Below are 25,980 nucleotides of genomic sequence, written 5' to 3' on the forward strand. Positions count from 1 at the left end.
CATGCTTATACAATGCCACATCTGAATCACTCGACATCTTAATACTTTTAAATTTTCACACTGCTATCGAAAGGCAGTATGATTTGGCTGCGTTGCGTCAAGGAGCGTTGGACTCATCTAGTCAGTTTGTGTGACATGAAAAGAGCGCGACGTTAAAACGCAGCGCTAAGTACGCGTTCTGTTTGACGAAGCCATTATTCCATAATCACTTATTTTGTATCGTGTTAATATTGATGAAAAAGATACGAAGGTAGTGAAAACAAAACCTAAACAATAGACAAATTACTACATTTGAACATAAAACTCCAAATAATTAAAATATAATTATATGGATTTAGAATTTGAAGTTGACATACATACATAGATTACGTATCAAATGGCCAATATTGTAAAAGGAAAATTTCATAAGTAAATGACTTATTATTAATAGAGTAGAGTGGAGATGAACAAAGCAAGGTGTGACTACGCAGGGCCAAAATATTAATGGAAAATAAAAGACATATGTTAAAAAAATCAGTGATTTTTATTCTTTAATCTCATTGTTGCAGTGTTGTCTTAATAAATAACAATTCATACAAAAAGTTTTACGCTTAATTTCTAAAAAGCGAAATTACATTATTTTTACTCCAATAGAAAAATACTTTTAACTAGATTTATGGTGATGTTCAGAAATATTTTTACAATACTAGTAGAAACCCATGTAATGACTAACATTGTATGTAACAAAATATAAAACAGATACATTGAAAATAGTGTATTGTTTTTGTATAATTTACGGCATTCCAGAGCTTAATTTAATTTTGATCTATTTATTTATGTATTATAGTTTCATAAAACTCCAATAATGCTTTGTAATAAAACATAAATAAACTAACTTGTCTAATCTAAAGTACAAGAAGAAATTTTTCATGGGTTTCAACTTTTTAATTACAAATAAAGTGCCGAATTAGAAAAGTCTAACTCGATTGACGCTTTACAAACAAGACGCGAATTCTTATTTTATTATTATTATTTATTATTATTTTATTATTATAAAGACTGTTTCAGAGGCTTAATTAAAATCGTATTACATAAAAATGAAATAGGTAGAATTGATGAAAGTTTACGTTTTGAATATGTGTTTGATCGGCTAGCGACACAATCAAAGATGAGCATTCATGACCATTTTACATGACAATCGGAAAAACCGAAAACATAGTGGACACGTGCCGTTTTGAACTTATGACGGAAGCACATTCGTGTTTCACTACGCAGAATTCGTCTTTTCGCATTAAAAGTGTAGAATTTCCTAAAATATTCGTGAGTTAATATGCGGAATCATTTGTTATCACCCAGTATTTTTCTCATATATACTGTCAAAAGAGCGTAGTTCAGTTTTAGTTTTTTTTTTAGTTTACCAATGTTTTGATTACTATTAACAAAATTATTACATAATTTTATCTTACTTTAATAGACAGATAATGTAATTGGTAAAAAAATTAAATGTTGCAAAGATGATTAATATTAAAAATATCACATGTTAAAACTTTAAAACACTCTCCTGTAAAATTATTAAGTTTTGAGATTATACAGTTTTAGGGCGAGAAGACGACGTGTCAGAAAAAAAAAATTTAAATTCGTAAGGAGCTAAAAGCTCGCTAAGACTGTCTCATTGGTTCTCGAAACGATTATATTTCCCGAATCGATATTGGTATAAAACAAAAATTTTCGCGCAGTGAGAACTGAACCTTATGGCTGCACTGTACAGAGAAGAAATCGCGTTAATTCCATTATAATAATTGACAGTACGAAAATTTAAGAGTTTACACTACAAGAAACTTACAAAACTACTGCTTGTCCCAAAAAAAACCAACTAACTCACAGAATTGATTTACAAAAAAAAAAACACTACATAGGTACGTACAATATTCCTTACTTCCTACAACTAAATTAACTTTGACGCATCATAAAAATACCGTTAAAAAATATGTATTCATGTATGTAAGTATGTATATATTTTACCTACTCGCTAGCATTGGAAAGTTTTTGACCGAAGTTTTTAATCGAAACATACAAAATTTTGAGATATACGATTTATTATTTTTACAAATTACTTCTAAGACAATTTACAAAAATCGCAACTTCCAACTTTATTCTGTAATGATGAAAAAATACTAAACTACCGTGTTTCAATATTGAAATGGCTCGATCGATGTATCATTTATCAAGAGACTCGAAGTCCGGCGCGCATTCAAGATGAGTGCCCGGTGATAAGCGGTAGCGGGAGCGACGAGCGGGCCGCGCGATCTGCATTACCGTTAAAACACATATTTCAGGTGTCGCAATACGAATATCGCCACAATATTCTTATGCGACAAGCCGGACCCGACATGGGAAGGTTACACAAGCGAGGTAACCACGAAATTAATTAAAACAGAAAAACTTTTAATCTATATATAGAAAAATGAATTGCTGTTCGTTAGTCTCGCTTAAACTCGAGAACGGCTGGACCGATTTGGCTAATTTTGGTCTTGAATTATTTGTGGAAGTCCATAGAAGGTTTAAATGATAGATAAATATGAAAATGCTCGGAATTAAATAAAAATAACAATTTTGTTTTTCCTTTGATGTGTCCCCCCCCCCCCGTCGAACGGATTCTTTTTGTTTGTTTTAAGTTTATTTTATACAAAAGTTTGGGTCTTTTATTTATCAATTGAGGCACTACGAAGTCTGCCGGGTCAGCTAGTTATTAATAAAACTCTCCCACGTTTCGATCGAATTAATCTAATAAATTCGTTATTATTTACAATTATAAGTTTTTTAGCGCACAAGCCGCGTTAGGCCACACGAAGCCTTCCGTATCTGGAGTAGGGTGATAAAATTATCAAATTAAAAAGATTAGCAATCGAGTTTACATAGTTTTACACCGGTATTAGTCAGCGGAAGATATACCAGAGAGCCAGAGGATAACAAGATAATGCCGCATTTATTTTTGATATTTTCTTCACTAATCCTTAAATACATGTCTCTTTAAATTTCTGTCAAAATCAGCAAAAAATTAATATAGACTTCTAGTGAATTGAAAATACAAATTCCAAAAAACTTCTTATTGTTTTTATTCATTTTTGTTATTAATATTTATTTTTATATATACAAATGCGTGGTGAGAATAAAAAACCGAAGCCAAAAAAGCTAATATGCTATTTTTTTGTAGCACCACAAGTTTCATTTTCATTCTCAACGTTTATATATAATAATACATATACATAAAAAAATCCGTTTATCAACCAGTAGAAATACGGTAAACTCATGAAAATTTTAATAAAATCATCATCATGTTAATTAATATATGAGTCGACTAGTATCAAAGCCGGCAATGTGACTTGTGGATAATTATTGGTAAATCAGAAAAACGAATTATTGACTTTGTATTCCATTGGCAGTCACAAAACTCTTCTGAACGACATCTTAGATAAATAACAGGTTAAGTATTAACCTTTATTTAATGCAGGTTTTGAACCGTATTCTTTGAAGGAGACGATTATATTCAAATCTGTATTGAAATATCAATAAAAAAAATTTGTCCAAATGCACAGATTGCCACCTTTGATAATAGACGACTCATATAGAACAACTGCGAGCATCTGTTTCTGACGAACATCGATCGAGCAACAACGAATACGCGCATTAAAGCAATCTATTACAAAACCGAGAGCTTTTCATCATCACACGTTAAAAATAATCAAAAAACGATGCCCAACTTAAAACTAATTCTAAAAAAATTATCATTCGAATTAAAAAAAAAATCATATTTCGCAATAAAACTACATTAAAGCTGTCAATATATAACGTTATAAGTGCAAGTCTGTTTCTGTAATTCCCAAAAGTTCATATTTTGTTAAGATGAATTTATCTATGAATTATAAAAAAAATACACTCCTAAAAACGACTTGAAGTTTGTTTTGATTAAATTTTGGAGGATTGCAAGCAATGGATGGCAGAGGTAAAGAGCACTATCTTCTATAGGGGAAAAGTCGAAAAAGTATCTATCTGTAAACACTGAACAGCAAATTATTGTTGGAAGACTCACCAAAACAGCGCTAGTGTAGAAAATGGAAATGATTATGAATATATTAGTTTTAAATACAGTAAACACAGTGGGTAGTCTGGCGCTCCGTTTACAACGGGATTTTTTAACGGAACTTGGCGCCAGATTCTACCGAATCTGTGGACAGAGTGAAATGTGCTGTAAGCCTGGAAATGATTGTTACTTTTTATTCATTTTCATTGGATGAATTTAAAAAAAATCACAATTATTTCTTCACATGTGAAATTTCACTGGCAATGATTTTTCTTGCATAAAATTACCACAGCGTCAGACGTTCCGTTATTCAAATCTTTCCGCGTGCTACTGTGGCGCCATCTTAATTAGCTCCCTTTTAGGGGACTCTTTTTAATACACTGAGATGGTACTCCTTACACTCCATATTGCAAACATCAATGTCAAATTCGTTTTGAATTAAAAAAAAAACAATTTGACCTTCCGATACATAATATGAGAGTAAAAGTTTAATTTTATTGAAATTTTAAAAAATATACAAACCTTACAGTCCTCGTAGAAAGACATTCAATTCAGGACCTTGTGCTCGGTAGATTATCATCCACCGCATTGTATTTTTAGTTTTATTATAAAGACATACGTGCTATTTTCTATCATACATCGCTCCATGTCTTTACAAATAATAAATAGATCGAACCGTAGCTTCAATGTCGTGTAAGAAGGGAATACAAAGAACATATCACAATACAATTGACAAACGTGATTTTAACCTCATACAAAGGTGGGGGCTTTAGCGTTGTGATAACTGCGCGCTCCGGTAGCTGCGCCTACCTGACAGTAAGTGATCACAGTCGCTTATTGTCAGCAATATCACGACACAGATGAGCCGCTGCCTAAAACTAATCGAGCGATGCAATGCAATTTTTATTTATATCACTTATTAAATCAAATATTTGATGTTAGCCGCGCCTTATACATAAAGCAAATAACTCAAAATATTTTAGTAATATGTATACGAAGGCAGTGTATCCATAATAAGAAACATATGGTTTTTGTAATGAATTCAAATTCTCAATTAATAACTCAATTTTTTTCTCAACATTTGGCTCAAAAGTCTCAGTGACAGGATTTATTGTGTTTGACAATACTCAATTTAAAATATATAAATGTAGATTTCAAATATCTACTGATACTTTGTTTTCTTTCATTTCAATCCAGTAGAGTAATATATTGTGAATGTGAATATGAATTCAATTAATGACTATATTATTTAAAACTTAGGCAGAACTCATGCATTCACCATCAAAAGCCAACAAATTCTTGCATGATAGTAACATAACAGTTATATCAGATTATTATTAGAATACAATTAATATTTCATATATGAGTCGACTATTATCAAAGCCGGCAATCTGACTTTTGGAAAATTATTGGTAAATCAGAAAAACGAATTATTGACTTTGTATTCCATTGGCAGTCACAAAACTCTTCTGAACAACATCTTAGATAAATAACAGGTTAACTATTAACCTTTATTTAATGCAGGTTTTGAACCGTATTCTTTGAAGGAGACGATTATATTCAAATCAATCTGTATTGACATATCAATAACATTTTTTTGTCCAAATGCACAGATTGCCACCTTTGATAATAGACAACTCATATATAACCTTTTGCGCATATTCTATACTATCTATATATACTCTAAAACCATTAATACAGGTAATTGCTTTCAATTAACATAGCAAATACTTAAAAACAGAGGTAAAATATTAGTTCAATAATAATATAACTGATATAGGGATATTTTAGAGTTATTTTAAAAAGTTCTAGATTATATACATGACCTCTATTTAGTATGACAATTCGACATTTCAAACATTTAGATATATCGCAAAGAAAATTCTAAAATATACACTGCGATATATTCACAGTCAACTAAAGTGTACCGTACAAAATTCTAAATTATTTACAAACCGTTATATCTTGCTCATTTGAACAATATGCTAATTCCTTTTTCAAAGAACCCTGTTTAAAATTATATATTGTTTTCATTCACTTTTGTGTTTTCTACATTACACTAACTATTATTTATAGTTCTGAAATATGCTTGTTAAATGTGTACTATGTCTACATTTTGCCAACATTACAACTGCGAACTTAAATTTTACGCATGAAATGAAGCTATTTTTACACGAAATGTGTGATATGTATATAAAACTGTACAGCTAGCTAATTTACTGAATATTCAATGTTCTTACAAAAATAAATCATTTCATATACACCATATCAATAACATTATCCATATATACCTATTTCATTGTTGCTCTATATTTAAGAAGAAGCATTCGGGGACTTACAAAAATTCATAAATTTACGAGAACAATCTTATAATTTACATTTTATTCGCAATAAAGGAAATTAATAATCAAGTAGCCTACTAACATTTCCCTTCAAGATCTAGAATATTAACTAATTTATTCGCCTAATTCAGGTTCTTAAAATTTAGGTTTCCATTGATTTGATCAAATTTCTTAAACATATAATGATTGATGGCTTGTGTATGACGTTATCAACAAGCAATAAAAATAATTGGTTCCCTCTGAAAAATATTGTAATTGTAGTGTATTAGTTTCAATGATTGCGGAACCAAATATTTGAACTCGTGAATGGGAGGTTTTTCTCAATTTTCGTTCTTTTTTTGATTCTTTTGCTTGGTATGATTGTTTCGGAAATCTTTAGAAAGGGAAAAATCATTACATTTATTAAATTGAAAAATGAAATAGATAATTTTAGAGTGTTATTAAACATAAAAAAAAAAAAAACTATGCATTTACCCATTTATCTAGGGCTGGGATCGAAGGCATGGTGTGAGTTTCCCCGTCGGTGTGGGCGGCCGCTAAGCAGAGTGTCAGGTGTGTTGGGCCAATAGGGCGTCCAGTGTTTCGTGTGCTTGTTGCTGCTGCTGCTGCTGCTGCGCTGACGCCAGTGACGTCACGAGGTGCTGGGGGATGTTTATCTCGATGGGCACTTGCATGCTTGAACTCGTTGGAATCTATAAACAAAAACATTGAAAATAGAGTTCTTATTGGTTCAAGCAAAGTTTTTGAGCCGGAGACACCACAGTGTGAATGCGAAAATTAACCTTAACTAATGAGGGTCAAATTCATATCCTATTGTTTCAAATCCAAATGAGAATGCAGGAGTGCATCGTGGTAGACTTATGGGATTGTGAACCAACCCATACGGTCTGACATTAAGTTCTGCCACTACACTGTGACGTTTATATGCATGGTGAGTCTAAGTTTCAATCGGGTAGTTGACTGGTGTCTTTTTTTATTAAATACAAAATAGTGAAAAGTATAATGAGAAACGATGATTATTTTGAGGAAATAAAATCGACTTGTAATAATTCCAAGATGTAACATCATTTTAAAGTTAAACATAGAGAAGATGCGTTGTCCATTCCCGCATTGTACTGTTATAGAATTTCTGAGCGCTAATAAAGACTGAGGTCACTGTTTAAAACAGCGTAGTCCCAGCTAGTATGAATCATATTATAATATTGTTTTATTTATAGACTAATTTCAGTATTGTTTTCATGTTTCATTGATCAGACTGTATAATAATAGTATTATATATAAACATTATTATATAAGGATATAAATTAACATGTGGAATAATGATTATTTGACACGGTGGTCATACTCAGGACAATGGGAGCAACCCGTGTGGGCTTAGGGGTTCTACATCTGCATTGTCTAGTGTAGATAGATATTTCTATTTATAACATATGTATACATTTACAAATATGCATGTTCTATGCACAGGGAACCCTAATTAGAGGCTAAATTATATATTTCCAAGTCATTATTTTATGTATGATATGGACCTAGGACTAAAATTGTGCATTTAGTTACTAACATGAATGGTGATCTCGGGTATACTAGAAGTATTGTTGTTGGCAGGTTGTGGCTTCTCAGCAGTGGCCGCGTCCGCTTGCTCGCGAGCTCGCTTACTCTCGTGCGACCGTGTGTGCTTGCGGAGGTGATCCTTACGGTAGAAGCCTGCGACAAATAAGTAAATACAGTTTTCAAACTGATTGATATTATCTTTTATCTTCCCGGTCATCGTTCTCGTCGAACCCGTCGCTTGCGACGAAGGGCTCGGCGAGTAAATTAACCCACAGACACAGCGCACTGAGTTTCTCGCCTGGTCTTCTCAGTGGGTCGCGTTTCTGACCCGATCTACTGTCGGGTCAGAAACGCGAACATTCTGCGAAGCATAGCACTTGCTGGGGTTCGTGTTAGCAACAACGTCAGGTTTGAGCCCTGTGACCTCACCTACTCGCCCGGTTACGCTGAAATGGTCTCTCAAGACCATCAGCTTGGGTAGAAAACAAAAAAAAACCTTTGTGTGAAGAGTTACTGCCGATAATTACAAAATTCGACATATGTCTTGTTTCTTGTGACAGTGTCTGAATTTATTGGTCGTACCTTTCCCGCACTCTCCGCATATCTCAGTCTTGACCCCGGAGTGCAGCACGGCGTGGAGGTTGAGATGTTCCCGCCGCTTGAAGCCCTTGGTGCAGACAGAGCACACGTAGGGCCGCTCCGGGTTGTGTCCTAGCTTGTGTCTCTCTAGATGCTCTTTGCGTTTCAAACTGAAATAAATTACCGTAGCAACTTTGGTTACGACTTTAATATCTCACTAGCCACTTATTTGGTTGATCATCGTATATCTATTTATTTATTTATTTCTAACAAACTATCATCATGATTGAACATTACAAATCTTTGAATAAATGTCAGCCTAATTTTTGATAAAATAAAATATTTAACTTAACTTGTGTCTATCAGTGTATTAGAATCTTTCAATATACTTTTATAAACTTCAGGATTTTAAGAAAATTTCAAGGTTAATTCAATTTTTTGCACTGCATAATGTCATAATCCTATACCTTGGTTTCCTGACTGGAATTAGGAGGCTAATAATCATATTTTGTCCACCATACAGTTGAAGCACAAGGTACTATTATTATAATCGGATAATAATAGAAGCGGTTTCATTAAAAGTAATGGCCGGGATACAGCGGAAGCAATCATTTGAATATAGAATTGTGACTGAAGACAGTTTATTGGATATAATTTATAGTTTTTATCACTATGTTAAAGAATTTTTAAACTTTTACTTAACCCTTTTAATTAATTAACTTACCCAGCACCACAGATTCCACATATAAATCTCCTCTCGATCTTGTGAACACTAAGGTGTTGTTCCAGTTCATCCTTTTCTCGGTATGCCATCTGACATTCTGGACAGCAATATATGGGTGTTCCATCGGCGGCAGTCGCTATGACAACCTGCCCTGGCTTCGGTCGGGCCGGTTTACTTGGCTTCTTTTTGTATTTCTTTCTTTTCTTGCTTTTTATTCTTAAAGTGCCGTCTGAATTAAGGAAATAATTGTTAATGCTATATTTATTTGACATTCAACTAATGATTTAACATTATAAAGGGATTTTCATTAAGACAGCTCGAACTTAAAAATAAAATAGAAAAATCTGTTTAAGTGATACTGCCACAATTTTTATTTTATATTAAAGTGTATAGAGTGACATTATTAATGCAATATAATTTCAGCCAAATGCCACCGCGACCCCACAATGGTTAGTGTGTCCTGGTGGACCAATTTTGTATGACATCTTCGCATAAATGGGGTTCAATTTTTCACAGAGCGCGAGTTATGGTTGAGATTTCATGTAGCCCCACAGAAAGTAGTCGAGCGGTGCTAAGTCACACGATCTCGGTGGCTAGTAGACGTCGCCACCACGTGAGAAAACGAAGCCTTCGAATTTCTCATCCAATAAATTTAATGTTTCCCATTTTGTATGGCAAGTTGCGTCGTCCTGTTGGAACTACATGTATGTGAGATCCATACAATCTATCCTAGGCCACAAAAAGTTTATTAACATCATGCGATATCGATCACCGTTGACAATGAGAGCGGCTTCTTGCGCATCTTCGAAGAAATAACGGCCGATGATACCGCCCGACAAGCGTGTAACGTTCCATGGTCAAATGTCACGACTAAATATGGTAGTTTTCCAATTACAGAGCATAATGCGTGAAAAACAGTGACGCACAATGCCGAATTATGCTGAAAGTTAATTGGAACGTGAATTAGTTTTCAAATGCATCAGCAGAGTGCGCTAAGTTCATGATGATGCTTCGATCAAGCCATTGCAATGCGTACAAAAATATATTCCTGTAAAATAAATTTGTTTACAGATTCGAATTCTAAAATGAAATTGTACCTATTCACATTTTAAATGTGGAACATAGAAAAAAAGTAATTATTTGTACCTTCATCCATACTTATATATTTTTTTTTAGCACAGTTTGAATTAACTTTGATTATTTCCAACGAAACTACGACGAAACGAAAGCCTTACAAAATTTTGTCAACAATAAATAATATTACTAACGATAATATAAACAAAATTTCGATCAATGCCAACTTATAGAAAAAACACTTGTCAATTTTCTGTCACTGAGTCGGTATCGATTGCGAGTATCACGCGAGAGCAGTACTTTTGAGAGTGCTCGATTGTGCGAAGCGTTGCTGTAGTTGGAACATTCAACGTTGAGCATTATGCATTATCTAGTGCTGTAATTAGAAAACTACCTATATGTCCATGCCAAAATTGACGTCTATCGCTTTACCAAGATGGCCGCTGTGAGCTGTCAAAGTTCGAGCGTCCCTAATGCAAAACCCTTTAATTGCTTTTCTGCAGCTAACATTACTATTGTTTGTTTTTTAATTGCCATTAAAAACGAAGAACCGATATTATATATTCCAACATAATTTGAATGTTGTTACTGTAAAAACTGTTATTACTGTAAAATGTAACTGAATAATGCACAGGAGGTTACAATGGTGGATTGGGTAAAAATCGATGCATGTTGGTTGACCTTAAATTAATTTTTACTTCAATAGCACGACTGGATTAATTCTAATACCGTGTACCTTCACTGAGAATGGCTTCAGCGACGGCCTCGACTGTTTTGTCGTGCTCTGGTGGAACTTCAACTTCGATCATCTGCTTTTTTGCCTCAGTATGTTTCAGCCTTAAGAACTGTTGTAGAGAAGCAGGCAATACTTGTTTTTGCTGAAAACAACATTATTAACAGTTTGTTAAATTGACGCGACGAATTTCGACATAGTGTCGTTTTTAAAAAAAAATCAAAATGAAACTTTTAGCAAAAATCTATCAATGACTAGCTGACCCATCAGACTTCGTAGTGCCTCAATCTATAAATAAAAGACCTAAGCTTTTGTATAAAATAAACTTAAAACAAACAAAAGGAATCCGTCCGACGGGGGACACATCAAAGGAAAAACGAAATTGTTATTTTTAATTCCGAGCATTTTCATGTTTATCTACCTTTTAAACCTTCTCTAGACTTACACAAATAATTCAAGAGCAAAATTAGCCAAATCGGTCCAGCTGTTCTCGAGTTTTAGCGAGACTAACGAACAGCAATTCATTTTTATATATAGAGATTATGTCGTTTCTGAGCCTTTTTCACGAATACAGCAGTTAAAGAGTTGGACATTATTTACAATGTTTCCATACTAATCAGATACATACATACCTGCGGAAATTGGTTGAGGTACTTTATTAGCAGCGCCTCATCACTGGGGTTCGATGGATATGACATACTGTCACTTGTCTCAGTCCCTTGTGAACTTTCCTAAAATAAAATATATCTTTTAATTTTGTATTTTTTAGTAATTAAATTAAAATCAAACTGATTACATTTAACGGAATACAACATTCACTATATTAAAACAAGTATCGCTTTAAAGATGCAGATAATGCCTATTTATTATTTTATGTTTCACTTTTTAAATGGGAAGTCATGATTACTTAAGCAAAAAAATAAATATTGGTGCTTCCCTGTGTTGTGCAATATGCTCTACAATCAGTAAATTAACTGATTATTTTTCAGATTGATGTAGTTCTTCAATATGTTTAACAATAAGTGATATTTAGAAAACTCTGTACTAGACCCAATAAGGTATATTCGTTTTAACACCCTGGGAGTAATTATTAATAGTGTTATAATTTTGGGAACGGTTATCTAAATATAACTTCTATTCTTGATAGAAGCACTACAACTTCCCTAGACCCAGAAGAATAATAATAATGCATTGATTAACTAACATCATCAATGTTTTCTTCACATTCCTCTTTGATGGTAATATTAGTGATGTTAGGATTATTGTTGTCTGTGTTGTTGTTCAAAGCTTTATCCGGACCATTTATAATAATCTGTTGGTTTGGTGTTATGAATACCTGTAAGTAGAAAAATAATATTAGCTTGTTGTATAGGGAATATTCTGAGCTTTTACATAGATGATACAAACACAACGGTCGCTTGTATGAATGTACATTCATTGTTTGGATTTGAATTTGTTACAAGAGAAACATATAAATATAAATATATATATATATATTTATTGCTTAGATGGGTAGACAAGCTCAGGGCCCACCTGATTTTAAGTGGTTACCGGCCCATATACATCTACAACATAAATGCCGTCACCCAACTCGAGACATGAGTTGTGAGGTCTCACTTTTAACAGTACAACAGCTGCCCCAACCTTCAAACCGAAACGCATTACTGCTTCACGGTAGAAATGGGCAGTGTGGTGGCACCTACCCGTGTGGTCTCACAAGAAGTCCTACTACCAGTAATATTTAATACCATCACCCTTTTCTTATGTAAAAGTGTTTGTGTGTGTAATGGAGATATTGATATTGAAGAGATTTTAATACAATTAATCAAATGACGACGCTTGTAGCTAAAAGTAAGTATTGTACTTTTTGACGAAGCATGTTGCTGATAACTCTATTTCTGTAATCTGACGAAGCATGTTGTGGATAATAACATGTACTTTTAGGTTAGGAATATTATGTTCTTTTTTTTATAATAAATAAAGTATACTAAAATGAATCAAACTGTACTCTAAGTACAAATGCCAACTGCCCGGATAAGTAATATTTTAACATACCTGATGCATAGTAGGCTGGTTATGTTCACTGTCATGTGTTCGAGTTTGTGAAGGCTGTATAACTTGCAGATCTGGTGAGAGAGCGGTTAATACTTGGAGCCCTGTAAAATGTCTGCCTGTTATATCTATACTTGGGAAATTAGAAATATATAATATTATATTGAATTATTGCATCCGGCATGAATTTTCATTTATTATTTCTCTGTATTTTTAACTTAATTCTTCTTTTTCTCCACCTTATCCCACTAGGTGGAGGTCCCACAGCTAATTTTTCTCTTCCATTCTCTTCTATTAGCCGTCATCTCAAGATTCACTCGTCTCTCTCTCATATCGTCATTCACACACTCCTTCCATGTCTTCTTTGGTCGAGCCTCCTCCCCCTTTACCTTGCACTACCATTTTCATACATCTAGTCACATGCATTTAACTTAATTATAATTAAAAATATATATTTATTTCAATGCTGTAATGTTAGAGGAAAAATATCTTTGATAATTACACTATTTATGTTGAAAAAATTCAAAATGAAGCTTTAAAGCGGGTTTTTATATGAATCGTATGAATGATATGCGTTAAATGAATGGTTTATGTGATGTATGATTGGTAAAAAATTGTGTTTACTGTAACTTCATAAGCAAATTTGAATTGTATGTACCAAAATATAATCTGTATACTTTATTCCTTCTATTAACTAATTTCGCATGTGCGTTTAGATATTACCTTCTCCTAATGAATTTTGTCCGACTAGCTGTAAGGTGCCAGCGTCGTTAGTTTCCGGTGAATACGCCAAGGTCAAAACAGCACCTTGAAAACGATCACAGAAAAATAGGATGTAACTCCCCGTACATAATCCTGTACTTGGGAGCTTTTCATATTCTACAATACTTTTATTGGAAAGTGTAAACGTATTCAATTTTTTTTTTAAGGTATGAAAAAGTCTGCTTTCAATGTTTGATACATGAACAATGATGAAAAAAGTGAATGAATGGGTGAGGAGAAAAGCAACAAATAAAAGCCTACAAAATAATATAAGCACTTATTACCATTCTGTAAACCCTGTATGGGTATTTGCATATGATATTTCGGTTGTTGCTGAGTTTGTAGTAGATTCGGATTGAGCACCTGTATTTGCACCGTTGGTTGCGGATCACCTGAAAGGATAAAGGCATCTTCTATGTAATAATATCACACACCTTACTGTCATTGACGTTTATATACTAAGTGGTTGTTTTATAATAATCGCTTTAGTTTGTTCATCGCACCATATAAACTTCCTAAAACACTAATGGTCTTATTCAAAAAGAGTTATAAGAACCTTATTTTTGTTTTCAACAACACTTTGACAGTGTTCTTATAACAGATTTATATCAAGTTCAGACAACTCATTATGAATAATAACATAAATATTTAAAACTAGCGACCCGCCCTCGCTTCGCCTCGGAAACATTAAATTTTATTATTGATAGGAGAGTCCCGCCATGTTGCGCGTGGTACCACAATAACTGCGGGTGACGCCGCGGGGCGAAGCTAGTCTAAAAAAAGTAGCCTAAGTTACTCCTTATATCATCAGCTACTTATCGGTGAACGTCCTATCAAAATCGGTCCCACCCTTCCAGAGATTAGCCGGAACACACAAACAGACAGACAGACAGACAAAAATTGTAAAAAATGTTATTTTGGTGTGTACCGTATATATATTCATATGCGTGTGGTAAAAAACGGTTATTTCAATATTACAAACAGACACTCCAATTTTATGTATATGTATAGATTAGTTCCATCAACCAATGTTGTTTTTCATTTATGATATCCATTACTATTAAGACTTCATGAACAATCCCTTTCACTGTCCCCCACAAAACTAAATAAAGTACAAGCTAGTAGTAGTAGCAGTATTAAGTAGTTTGAAAAAACCTGATTAAATAAACCGACAAAATCTTAAAATTTGTTAAAAATCATAAAAATCATTGTCCTACTTAACCTGATGACTTTGAGAGGCCATTTCGGCGTAACTTTAACAAGTAGGTGAGCTCACGGGGCTCAAACCTGACGACGTTGCTAACATTAACCCTAGCCAGGAGCAGTGCTTCGTAGAATCTACCATCGGATCGGAAACGCGAGCCATTGAAAAGATCCGGCGAGAAACTCATTGGGCTGTATCTGTTGGTTAATTTACTCGCCGAGCCCTTCGTCGCAAGTGACGGGTTGGCGAGAACAATGACCGGAGCCTAAAGAACAGACTACAGTCCATAAACGCAGCAAAAGAAATCTATGTTCCAAGTAGTATGATTACGTACCAGGTTTGACTCCGGGCAACGCTATAGGCACGGAGATGAGTTGAGGAGTGGGCTGCAAGCTGGTGCCGCCGTCCAGCGACCGGACATACTGCATGCCACCCTCGCCCATAGTGACACCCCCCACCATACCTACCATCTGAAAATAAAAGAGCTTAAAAATAAAGTGCCCCATTTTACTAATGACGCTACTTCGTGGCCTAAAGGATAAGAAGTCCAGTGCAATCTTCAATCTTATCTAGCGATGTAACGGTGTTCAAATCCCGCAGGCGGGTACCAATTTTTCTAATGAAAAATGTACTTAGCAAATTAATGTTCACGATTGACTTCCAAGGTGAATGAATAGCATCGTGTAATAAAAATGAAACCCGCAAAATTATAATTTGCGTAATCACTGGCGGTAGGACCTCTTGTGAGTCCGCACGGGTAGGTACCACCACCCAGCCTCTTTCTGCCGTAAAGCAGTAATGCGTTTCGGTTTGAAGGGCGGAGGAGCCGTTGTAACTATACTACCTTAGAAACTATAACTCAAGGTAGTTGGCGCATTTACGTTGTAGATGTCTATGGGCTCCAGTAACCACTTAACATCAGGTTGGCTGTGAGCTCGTACACCCAACTAAGCAATAAAAAAAAATTGTGATGGGCGGCAACAGTGATCCTCCCAATGAATCCGTTTGACAGTTACCAATGCTGCGTTGCTGCTCGTTTTGACTAGACCAGGCATTCACAAAAAATTTTGAACAAGACCTTTTTCCAAAATGAACTGATACCTCAGACCCCTACAGCTAAATTACTCTAAGAATCCTATATCTAGTTTTCTTCCTATTAATACGAAATCTTAACAATTTAAAAACTTTGCTGTTTGTTATGTTATGGAGTGTATTAGTAAGTGGTCGATGTCGATTATTTCTTTGTTCCTTGGTCTAATATTCCATGGATATTGATCTTAAAAGTTGGTACAATGTAATATTTTCAGTCTAATTTTTGCTCAGTTTGATGTTACAAGATTGAATGGTGTGGAGGGTAGCCATCATACAGCGCAAGACATTTGACAGATGCCTGAATCTCTTTTACGACATTTTCAAAATAAGCTTGCATATATACAAGATCCGAACAACAACATTCGGACTGTCGGTCTACCGAGCATTGTCACCCGCTCGGTGGAAGATCTTCCCTTTGTCATATATCTATCTCTCCACAATGGTAGGTATATAGGGTTCCGTCTTCATGGAAGACCGCCCACGTCCACCCTATCCCCAAGAAGGGTGACCGGTCGGACCCATCGAGCTACAGGCCTATCGCGATAACTTCCTTGCTTTCCAAGGTGATGGAGCGGATAATAAATATACAACTCCTGAAGTATCTTGAAGATCGCCAGCTGATCAGTGACCGACAGTACGGTTTCCGTCACGGTCACTCAGCTGGCGATCTTCTTGTATACCTTACTCACAGGTGGGCTGAAGCCTTGGAGGGCAAGGGCGAGGCTCTTGCTGTGAGCCTTGATATCGCGAAGGCCTTCGACAGGGTCTGGCATAGGGCACTTCTGTCGAAGCTACCATCTTACGGAATCCCCGAGGGTCTCTGCAAGTGGATCGTTAGCTTTTTGGATGGGCGGAGCATCATGGTCGTTGTAGACGGTGACTGTTCTGATACCATGACCATTAACACTGGCGTTCCACAAGGTTCGGTGCTCTCCCCCACGCTTTTCATCCTGACTGTATATCAATGACATGCTGTCTATTGATGGCATGCATTGCTATGCGGATGACAGCACGGGGGATGCGCGATATATCGGCCATCAGAGTCTCTCTCGGAGCGTGGTGCAAGAGAGACGATAGTGGAGAACTCTCTGGGGCGAGTCTCCAAATGGGGTGAATTGATCTTAGTTCAATTCAACCCGTTAAAGACACAAGTTTGCGCGTTCACTGCGAAGAAGGGCCCCTTTGTCATGGCGCCGCAATTCCAAGGAGTATCCCTGCAACCTTCCGAGAGTATTGGGATACTTGGGGTCGACATTTCGAGCGAAGTCCAGTTTCGGAGTAATTTGGAAGGCAAAGCCAAGTTGGCGTCCAAAATGCTGGGAGTCCTCAACAGAGCGAAGCGGTACTTCACGCCTGGACAAAGGCTTTTGCTTTATAAAGTGTATTTTGTGGTTGTGGTGTATTTTGTACCGTATGTTCCATGGGGAGTGCTCTAAGGAAATGTTCGAGATGATACCGGCACCTCGTTTTTACCATCGCACCGCCCGCCACCGGAGTAGAGTTCATCCATACTACCTGGAGTCACTGCGGTCATCCACAGTGCGTTTCCAGAGGTCTTTTTTGCCACGTACCATCCGGCTATGGAATGAGCTCCCCTCCACGGTGTTTCCCGAGCGCTATGACATGTCCTTCTTCAAACGAGGCTTGTGGAGAGTATTAAGCGGTAGGCAGCGGCTTGGCTCTGCCCCTGGCATTGCTGAAGTCCATGGGCGACGGTAACCACTCACCATCAGGTGGGCCGTATGCTCGTCTGCCTACAAGGGCAATAAAAAAAAACTTTATTATAGTACTTCGAAGCCATGTCTCAAAGCGGTCGGAGGCATGCACGTTGAGGTCTCTACAGGTAACCACACAACATCAAGTAAAGCGTAAGCATTTGTAAATACTCGTGATTACATTTGGCATGACATAGACAATCTTTAATATTACGAGAGCTAATGAGAAAATAACATGTAATCCCTTGACTTGAATGTATATCCCAGACTTTATTCTTACAATATAAAAAAAATGAATACCATTTACGGTAACAATCCTTTGTTAAGTTCCCCTCGGCAAGCAACACCCCAAACAAAAGCAACGGACATAAAGTTCGTCTCGTAATATTAACACAGCTGTCGTAAATCCGTTTTCTTTTTTCCTACCTATTGTAGGCGAGTTCATGGGGCTTAAACCAGAAGTTTAGCTAACACTGGCCCTAGCGAGAGCAGTGCTTCGCAGAATCTACCACCGGAAACGCGACCCACTGAGAAGATCCGGCGAGAATCGCAGTGGGCTGTTTCTGTGGGTTAATTCACTCGTCGAGCCCATCGTCACGAGCGATGCGTTCGACGAGCACGGAGACCGGTGCTTGAGGTAAAAGCACCGTTAATGGATCAGGAGGATCCGTAATGACGTGTAAATCCGTAAAAAGACAACATATACACCAGGTTATTCCGTTAAAATAGAAGTCATCGATTACTGAAGTTGCTACCACAGTAGTAAGTTAATTTCAGATATATTTTAGCCACGGCCAATCTAATGTAAAGCTTTTGTCTGAGCCGATAGACGAGAAATAGGATCTTAGGTCTCCATTTTATAACGCCTACCCTGTAAATTATATAAAAGGAAACCAGACACAAAAACTGTGTATTGGACGTGTTCAATAAGTCAGTCTGGTTCTTAACTTAAAAATCTCATTCGAACAATGTTAGCCAACAGAAAATCGTTAATGTGTCAACGCAGTGAGAGAATTTTCACTATTGTGTCAACGCACGTTGCATGAGTGATGAACAATAGAATTGAAGATTCATTGAAAATGCAGCATCTCAGAATGTCGTCGGATGCCAAAGACGACGATAAAAAAATGTCTAATAAATGGAAAGATAAACATGTACATTTCATGAAACATTTTTATGGGAATCCTTTTTGTTCCCATCCTATAACACACCTACATTAGATGCGTCAACGTTTTATTTTTTATTGCCTTTGTAGGCAGACGAGCATACGCCCACCTGATGGTGAGTGGTTACCGTCGCCCATGGACTTCAGCAATGCCCAGGGACAGAGCCAAGCCGCTGCCTACCGTTACCGTTGGTGTTCTGGTAAGAGCCTTTGCAACGGAAACAAGAGACCTGAGCTGGATTTATAGATGTCGAAGAGGATATAAACATATTATATTAAACTATTTTATTTCATTTGAATTTCAGTGGCTTTGAATTATCAAGGGTAACTTGAAGATAGTGAACGCTACAATTACTGTATCTCAATGTCATTTAGGATTTAAAACAGATTAAGGCTATTATTAACCTTTACATTTGGCTGAACCAAGTGCAACAATATCAAAAATAAAACCGCATGACATCATTTTATTACTGGAGGTAGGACGTCTTGTCAGTCCGCACGGGTAGGTACTACCGCCCTACTTATTTCAGCCGCGAAGCAGTAATGCATTTCGATTTGAAGGGTGGGGCAGCCGTTGTAACTACCTACTGAGACCTTAGAACCTATATCTCGTGGGTGGCGCATTTACGTCATAGATCTCTATGGGCTCCGGTCACCGCTTAACACCAGATGGGCTGCGAGCTCGTCCACCCACTAAACCACCACAAAATATATATATAAATAATGTAATGTTACCTGTGATAAAGAGTTTCCATTGTTCGACACATTCTGTTGAATTTTCGTAACCGGTAGCTGCCCTCCAGTGGTCACGAAATGTGCACCTCCCGCAGCAAACGTAGCGAAATTCATCTCGCTATCTTCGTCACTGCAAAAAAATAAATTCAAGTTGATATATTTATCTATAGACGTGAAGCAAAAACTTTAACGGCCGTCTGGTGTAGTGGTAAGTGATGTCACTACACAAGGGGGTCGCGGGTTCGAATCCCGCCAAGGGAAGATATTTGTATGATAAATATAAATGTCTTTTCCAGGGTTATGGATGTATATTAAATATATGTATGTGTATAATAAAAATCTTACATTTATTTCCGTTATCTGGTACCTGTAACACAAGTTCTTTACGAACTTATCACGGGACCAGTTAACGTGGCGTGATTGTTAGTAAATATTTATTTATTATTTATTTGTATACCTTTTTACGAAAATTGCGCGGACGGAGGATTATGAAATTTCTCACACTTTTAGAGAATATAGAGAAGGAATGCAGAATTTTTTTTTTTTTAATTATGCGTTAAAAATTCATTAAGTCAATAAAGAAAACATTACACACCACGTTGTCATATACTCTGCGTTTATTGTCAAACTTTTGTTACTATTGTAGAGAATAAATTAATATTATTTATCTTTAGTGTAGCCTTGCCGACAACTGTGATTATAGAAGTATTGACAATAGAACCATGATAATGTCCAAACTTATAATTTCAATTAATGATAGTCGAATTTCGACTACTGCGGGACCCACTAGTATTGATTATATTACAAGTAATGTATACTTGCTTCAATTCGCATACATTTTTTCTACTTATATCAAGCATAAATCTGTATTTTACCATCACAATGTACAGACATAAATCATAAGTACATAACGATTAGACGCACCTGACACACATCAAGAGTATATAAAAAAAAGTGTTTTGATTAGATTTCAAAATAAAAAAAATAATTATTACTTAAAATATATTTTAAAGTACTTATATTTACGGTTTAATTTCGCGTTTATTCTGCAGTTTTTAATTATAAAAATATAAAAAAACCGTACCATATATTAAAGATATATTCCAGTTCTTTCTTTTCTTTATCTGATGTAAATTGCTATTACATTCTATTTTTCAATTACGTTAGTGTTTTCAATATTTGAAATAATTTATTTATTCTGTCTAAATTGCATTACACCTACCACTATTCACTCTGCACTAAATTTGGTTGACTGGTAGAGAATGCCTTAGGCATTAAGTCCGCCAATGTAAATTTTACATGAAGTGTAATAAATAATGTTGCAGATATTTCTGGTTTGAACATTTTTTTCGGAAAAGATGAAAAATCACCTGTCTTTCACCTATGGGTTGGGAGCAGTAGCAGTCAGTATTACGCAGTTGAACTATTTGAAAACCTTCGTTAGACAAAGGCGCTAGTTTCGGATGGGATAGATCTCACCCGAGGCAGACTGAGGATTTGTTATTGCGGCATAACTATAATAGTTAAACATATGCTGTGGCGACACTTTGTGTAAATAATAATGTGTTCTACAAAGTCGTAGTATAACTATAATAGTTAAACATATGCTGTGGCGACACTTTGTGTAAATAATAATGTGTTCTACAAAGTCGTAGTACATTATTTAATTCTATCATCAATAGTTTTCGCAGGGCACACGATGTAAAGAATATTTTAGGTAATTTTTTTTACACCTTGAGTTACATTATTGGAGTTTTGGTAAGGATCTCAAATTTTTTCAAAAAAACATTATAGCCTATGACACTCGGGAATAGTGTAGCTTCCAAACAGTGAAAGAATTTTTTAAATCGGTTTAGTAGTTTCGGAGCCTATTCAATACAAACAAACAAAGAAATCTCTCCTCTTTATAATATTAGTATAGATAAGGTACTTTAAAAACGGAGAGATTAGAACTCATATCTCAAGGTGTGCAGCGGCATTTACGTTGTAGATGTCTATGGGCTCCGGTAACCACTTAAAAACAGGTGGGCCGTGAATTGGTCGACCCATCTAAGCAATAAAATAAAAAATAAAAAAACGCCTAGAGTAATCTCTCGCAACTCGCAAGTATGGTCGTATTGTTGATCCGCACGACCAATTGTCTACGGATTTTTGAGAACTTTCTTAAGCGTCTTATTTAAAGTTTAGTATGACCGCTATAACGGTACAAACTCTGCTTCGACCTCAAGTTTCTCATACTAACTGGCGATTCACGCAGTAATATCTATGAGCTTCGGTAACCAATTACCAGTAATTATCCTGAGAGCTCGTCTTTGTAAATGCAAACAACGTTTGTAAACTACTCTACCTATATAATAATATAACCTTTAAATTTTTTTATTTGGTGACACGTCATGAATTAATATTCGTTCATCTGTGCAAGGTGTGGTTAACCAATGCCTATTACTACGCGAACAAGTTTGACTATTCCTACGCAGTTACAATTGCGTAGAAGAATCTGTGTTGCGTAGTCATCTATTCGTAACATAAAAGCATCGACTTTTACATACAGCGCGTCTCACAACGGGTATAATAATGGTAATGTGGCTATAATATCAGCAATGTCAATGATAGGTGGACGAGCTTACAGCCCACCTGATGTTAAGTGGTTACTGGAGCCCATAGACATCTACAACGTAAATGCGCCACCCACTTTGAGATAGATCTAAGATCTCAGTATAGTTACAACGGCTGCCCCACCCTTCAAGCCGAAACGCATTGCTGCTTCACGGCAGAAACAGGCAGGGCGGTGGTACGTACCCGCGCGGACTCACAAGAGGTCCTACCACCAGTAGAAAATTACGTTAAAACGTAAAATGTAAAAAAAAATCTAAATCACTATTAGTAAATTTCATACATAAACCAATTTATTCATTGTTTCAACTGTTCGTGAACTAATTTAGCAAAAGTCCATTAGGCCTTTGCGCCTTCAGATTTCCACCTGTTTCGATCTTTTCAGAATTGTTTAGGCAGTGTCAGGTTAACATCACGAGAGGACTGCCAAAACCAATTGTCGCGGTATTTTGATCAAAAGCCTCAAAATTTCTATAGAAATGGGATCATGTCCCTAACTACAAGATGGCAAAAAGTTATCGAACAAAATGGTACCTACATACTTTGGTTACATGTAAAGTATATTAAAAAATGTTGTGAATTTTCTTATTAATGCGAAGAAACTTTTTCCCCAACCTATTATGTAATTGTATTTGAACTCAGCTGTTATTTATTGATCAGAAAAGAGGTTTATTTTGATTAATCAGGGGTCGCCCAGTGGTCAAAATATGATCACAATTAATTTAAATTATAAGTTTGAGCATTATTATTATTCTATTATCAAGGCTACACTATAGACAAACAATATTAATATATTTTCCATTAGACCACACACTTGAACAATAAACAAAATAGTTTATATGCATGTGTGTGTGTCTGTTAAAAACATGTGTAAATTTTTTATGCATAATTAAAAAAAAAATTGCATTCTGCACTCCTTCTTTATATTATCTATCTACTATAGCTATGGGAAACTTCAAACTCCTCAATCAGTAAAATTTTCGTAAAAAGGTTTTGCTTGACAAATTCATAGATTTAAACTTAGAATAAACTAGCTGTACCCGTCCGCTTTGCTGGGCATTTAAAATTAACATTATTATTTCTCACACCCACAAAGATTCTCATCATTAACGCCACCGCAACTGGTGTAGGGAGTTCAACACTCATATAAATATTAGCCTATATATTAAGTACATGTATTTTCTACACAGATACCAAGTTTCAAGTCAATGGGATGCATGGTTCAGTAGTTATAACGGAACATCCATAAAAACCACTGTAGATTTATATATTAGTATAGATATATAGATCTATGGCTCATAATGTGATAAATTTCGGTATCAAATTTAGTATAATTTCAATATGAATAAATAAAAAATATCATTTAAAACTCAAGTCTTTATGTGCTGTTGGAATTATTTAACAAACAAAAATAATCCAATAAATTACTTATTAAGGTCAAAAATGCCTATACCTCACACATCATTAAGTTTTTTGGCAGTTGTCTTCAGATTGTCATTTGGTAAATGTTTTATAACAAAAACGTACATGCATTGAAGGTTTACTTCACTGTATTTACACTGAATTTGCCAATTTTATAGAAATAGGTTATTTTCTATTACAAGCTGGCTGTGGTTATTTTAATTAGCTGTACATGAGAATGCTTGTTGGTCCAATTACTTTACATTTTTAACCGTTTTAAAAGATACAATTCTGTGAAGAAGAAAATAACATTAAGTTTTAATTAGGCTATTCTGCAAAAGTAACAGAACAAACTATTTTTATTTACTTCAATTTGAAATAAATAAAAATAAATTAAATATGTTTCTACTAGATCAGACGAACAAATAAGTAAACAAGGAGAAAGTTGAACAAACAGACATGTAAGGCATTTTATATTACGCTAAAGTGAAAGTTTATCTTAATACCCAATATATATTTTTGTAAGACTAATGTCGATTGCTTCTTCTACATTCACAATCGTGTTAAAACTGAATTTAAATTGTATGCTCTCATAACAATATTTGACTAACTATTAATAGCTTTTTTTTCTCAAAACAAAAAATGAGCATGTTCTAATCTTTTACACTTGCAAACTAAATTTAAATTTAAATTTTTTTCCACTACCAAATATTGCCATGTCATTTTGAATTAGTCAATCTTAAACAGTACTATTTTAGTTAAAATATAATCAAGTACCAAGATGTATCATCTCTTGATGGCATGTTCTGCATGTCGCACATGTTCTTTCGACTTTTCGGCGACTTCGAAAAAAAAACTACACTGTCCTAGTTTCGTCACAGCACGCACCCGCGCCTATCCCCACGTCCATACATCCCACCACCACACCACAACGGGATCACACTGGGACACTGGTAGGGCATACCACTACCGACCACCAGACGTACAACACTAAGATGTCTCGATGGTGAGAGGCAAACGTGATTGTCAACCAAGAAAGTGGGTTAAAGAAAGTTTTTTACACGGGCTCGACCAGTTAGTTATACATACTAGAAGTTTGTGAGTGCGCACATGTATCTATAGCATGATGCTCACTTTCTCTTCGCAATACTTTCACAATACACAGCACTGTGTACTGTGTGGTGTCGGTTCAATGGCAGTGATTTTTATTCAGTTATCCATTAGAGGTTTTAATCAATATATTATGTGAAATAAAAATATGAAAATGAAGAATTATGAGAATTAATAATTTTTAAACTGTTTTAAAGATATCAGATCATATTTTGTAGGATGTTTGAGTGAGGTCATGCAAAAATGTCATTGACCTCGATTTTGCTGAATCTTTATTGTAAACCTACATGTTTATAAATTGTTGAACTATGTATGTCTTGGATATGATAATATTTGTGAATAATTAAGGATTATTCAATTGAAGGTTTAGGGAAAGGTTTTAAATGTACGACCGAAACAAAGAAATGTTCAAACATGGCCGCATTTTTCGTTACGCAATTTAAAAATAAAGCTGGAAAACACTTTTCCATTTTTCACAGGGTAGCCGCGTGATCGTGGGCGGACCCAGACAGAAATCGAAGGTTGTTCACCCCTACCAGTTCCTTTTGACCGACAGAGCGTCCATCACGCGAACGCGACACATCCCCACCAAGATGCGGGATCCCCTCCATGTGCCGTCACAAAATCACTCCCGCTCCCGGCTCCTTCCTCCACCGCCAGGGAAATCGCGAGAGGAGGGGTTGACGCGGCCCTCACGGCACTCAATCGCGGTTTACCGGTGGCCACGCGCTTCGTCTAACGGTATAACATAGTACCGCTTCGGAAATAAGGTCACGGAAATTCACACGTTGTAAATAAACATAAATATTTCTAACGTACCTGGATTGTTTACTTTCTTCACATTAAAGATAAACATAAAACTTCATTACACTCGTCACATTCAATGATATTCACATATTTTCCTTTAAGTTATGAGTAAAATAACGTCCCCTTCCCTTTCACCATTAATGACAAACAGAATCTACACGCCATACTGTTTATGAGTTTTGCAAATATATCACTAGGTGGCGTATAAACACTACTGATTGGTTGTATTTTTGAGCTTTAAATTTGTTTACCTACCTACCT

General features: G+C 35.6%; 2 protein-coding genes across 9 annotated transcripts in view; one reads left to right on the forward strand and one right to left on the reverse strand.

Moving 5' to 3' along the window:
• The window catches only part of LOC114253256 (uncharacterized), a 29,309-nt gene extending 3,579 nt beyond the window's left edge, over positions 1-25,730 (forward strand). The window contains exons 1-2 of one of the 2 annotated variants that reach the window (XM_028188056.2): positions 24,867-25,000; positions 25,392-25,730. In XM_028188056.2, the coding sequence (XP_028043857.1) occupies positions 24,926-25,000; positions 25,392-25,664 (348 nt within the window). In that variant the 5' untranslated portion in view covers positions 24,867-24,925 and the 3' untranslated portion in view covers positions 25,665-25,730. Of the gene's footprint in view, positions 1-24,866; positions 25,001-25,391 lie in introns of those variants that run through there. The other variant, XM_089734303.1, reaches the window with a different exon arrangement.
• LOC114253255 (uncharacterized) lies at positions 3,092-25,952 on the reverse strand. Of its 7 annotated transcripts, none has more exons than XR_016324483.1 (14): positions 25,732-25,952; positions 19,789-19,918; positions 15,416-15,551; positions 14,162-14,269; positions 13,839-13,922; positions 13,119-13,219; positions 12,268-12,399; positions 11,696-11,794; positions 11,067-11,208; positions 9,257-9,485; positions 8,536-8,702; positions 7,964-8,106; positions 6,877-7,094; positions 3,092-6,775 (listed from the first exon to the last, which is right to left on the reverse strand). XR_016324483.1 is itself a non-coding variant. In XM_028188054.2 (13 exons), the coding sequence occupies exons 2-13, from the start codon at positions 19,900-19,902 to the stop codon at positions 6,951-6,953; spliced, it is 1,599 nt and encodes a 532-aa protein (XP_028043855.2). In that variant the 5' UTR covers positions 19,903-19,918; positions 25,732-25,952; the 3' UTR covers positions 6,503-6,950. The 7 variants fall into 7 exon arrangements, 4 of the variants coding, with proteins under 4 accessions (XP_028043855.2, XP_028043854.2, XP_089590425.1 ...); XR_003625174.2 differs by lacking the exon at positions 25,732-25,952 and adding an exon at positions 24,580-25,467; XR_016324484.1 differs by lacking the exon at positions 13,839-13,922 and having other exon boundaries at positions 25,732-25,911.
• Between the last annotated feature and the right edge of the window lie 28 nt (positions 25,953-25,980).

This window comes from Bombyx mandarina, chromosome 17 (genome assembly GCF_030267445.1).
Source record: "Bombyx mandarina strain Sakado chromosome 17, ASM3026744v2".
Taxonomy (NCBI): domain Eukaryota; kingdom Metazoa; phylum Arthropoda; class Insecta; order Lepidoptera; family Bombycidae; genus Bombyx; species Bombyx mandarina.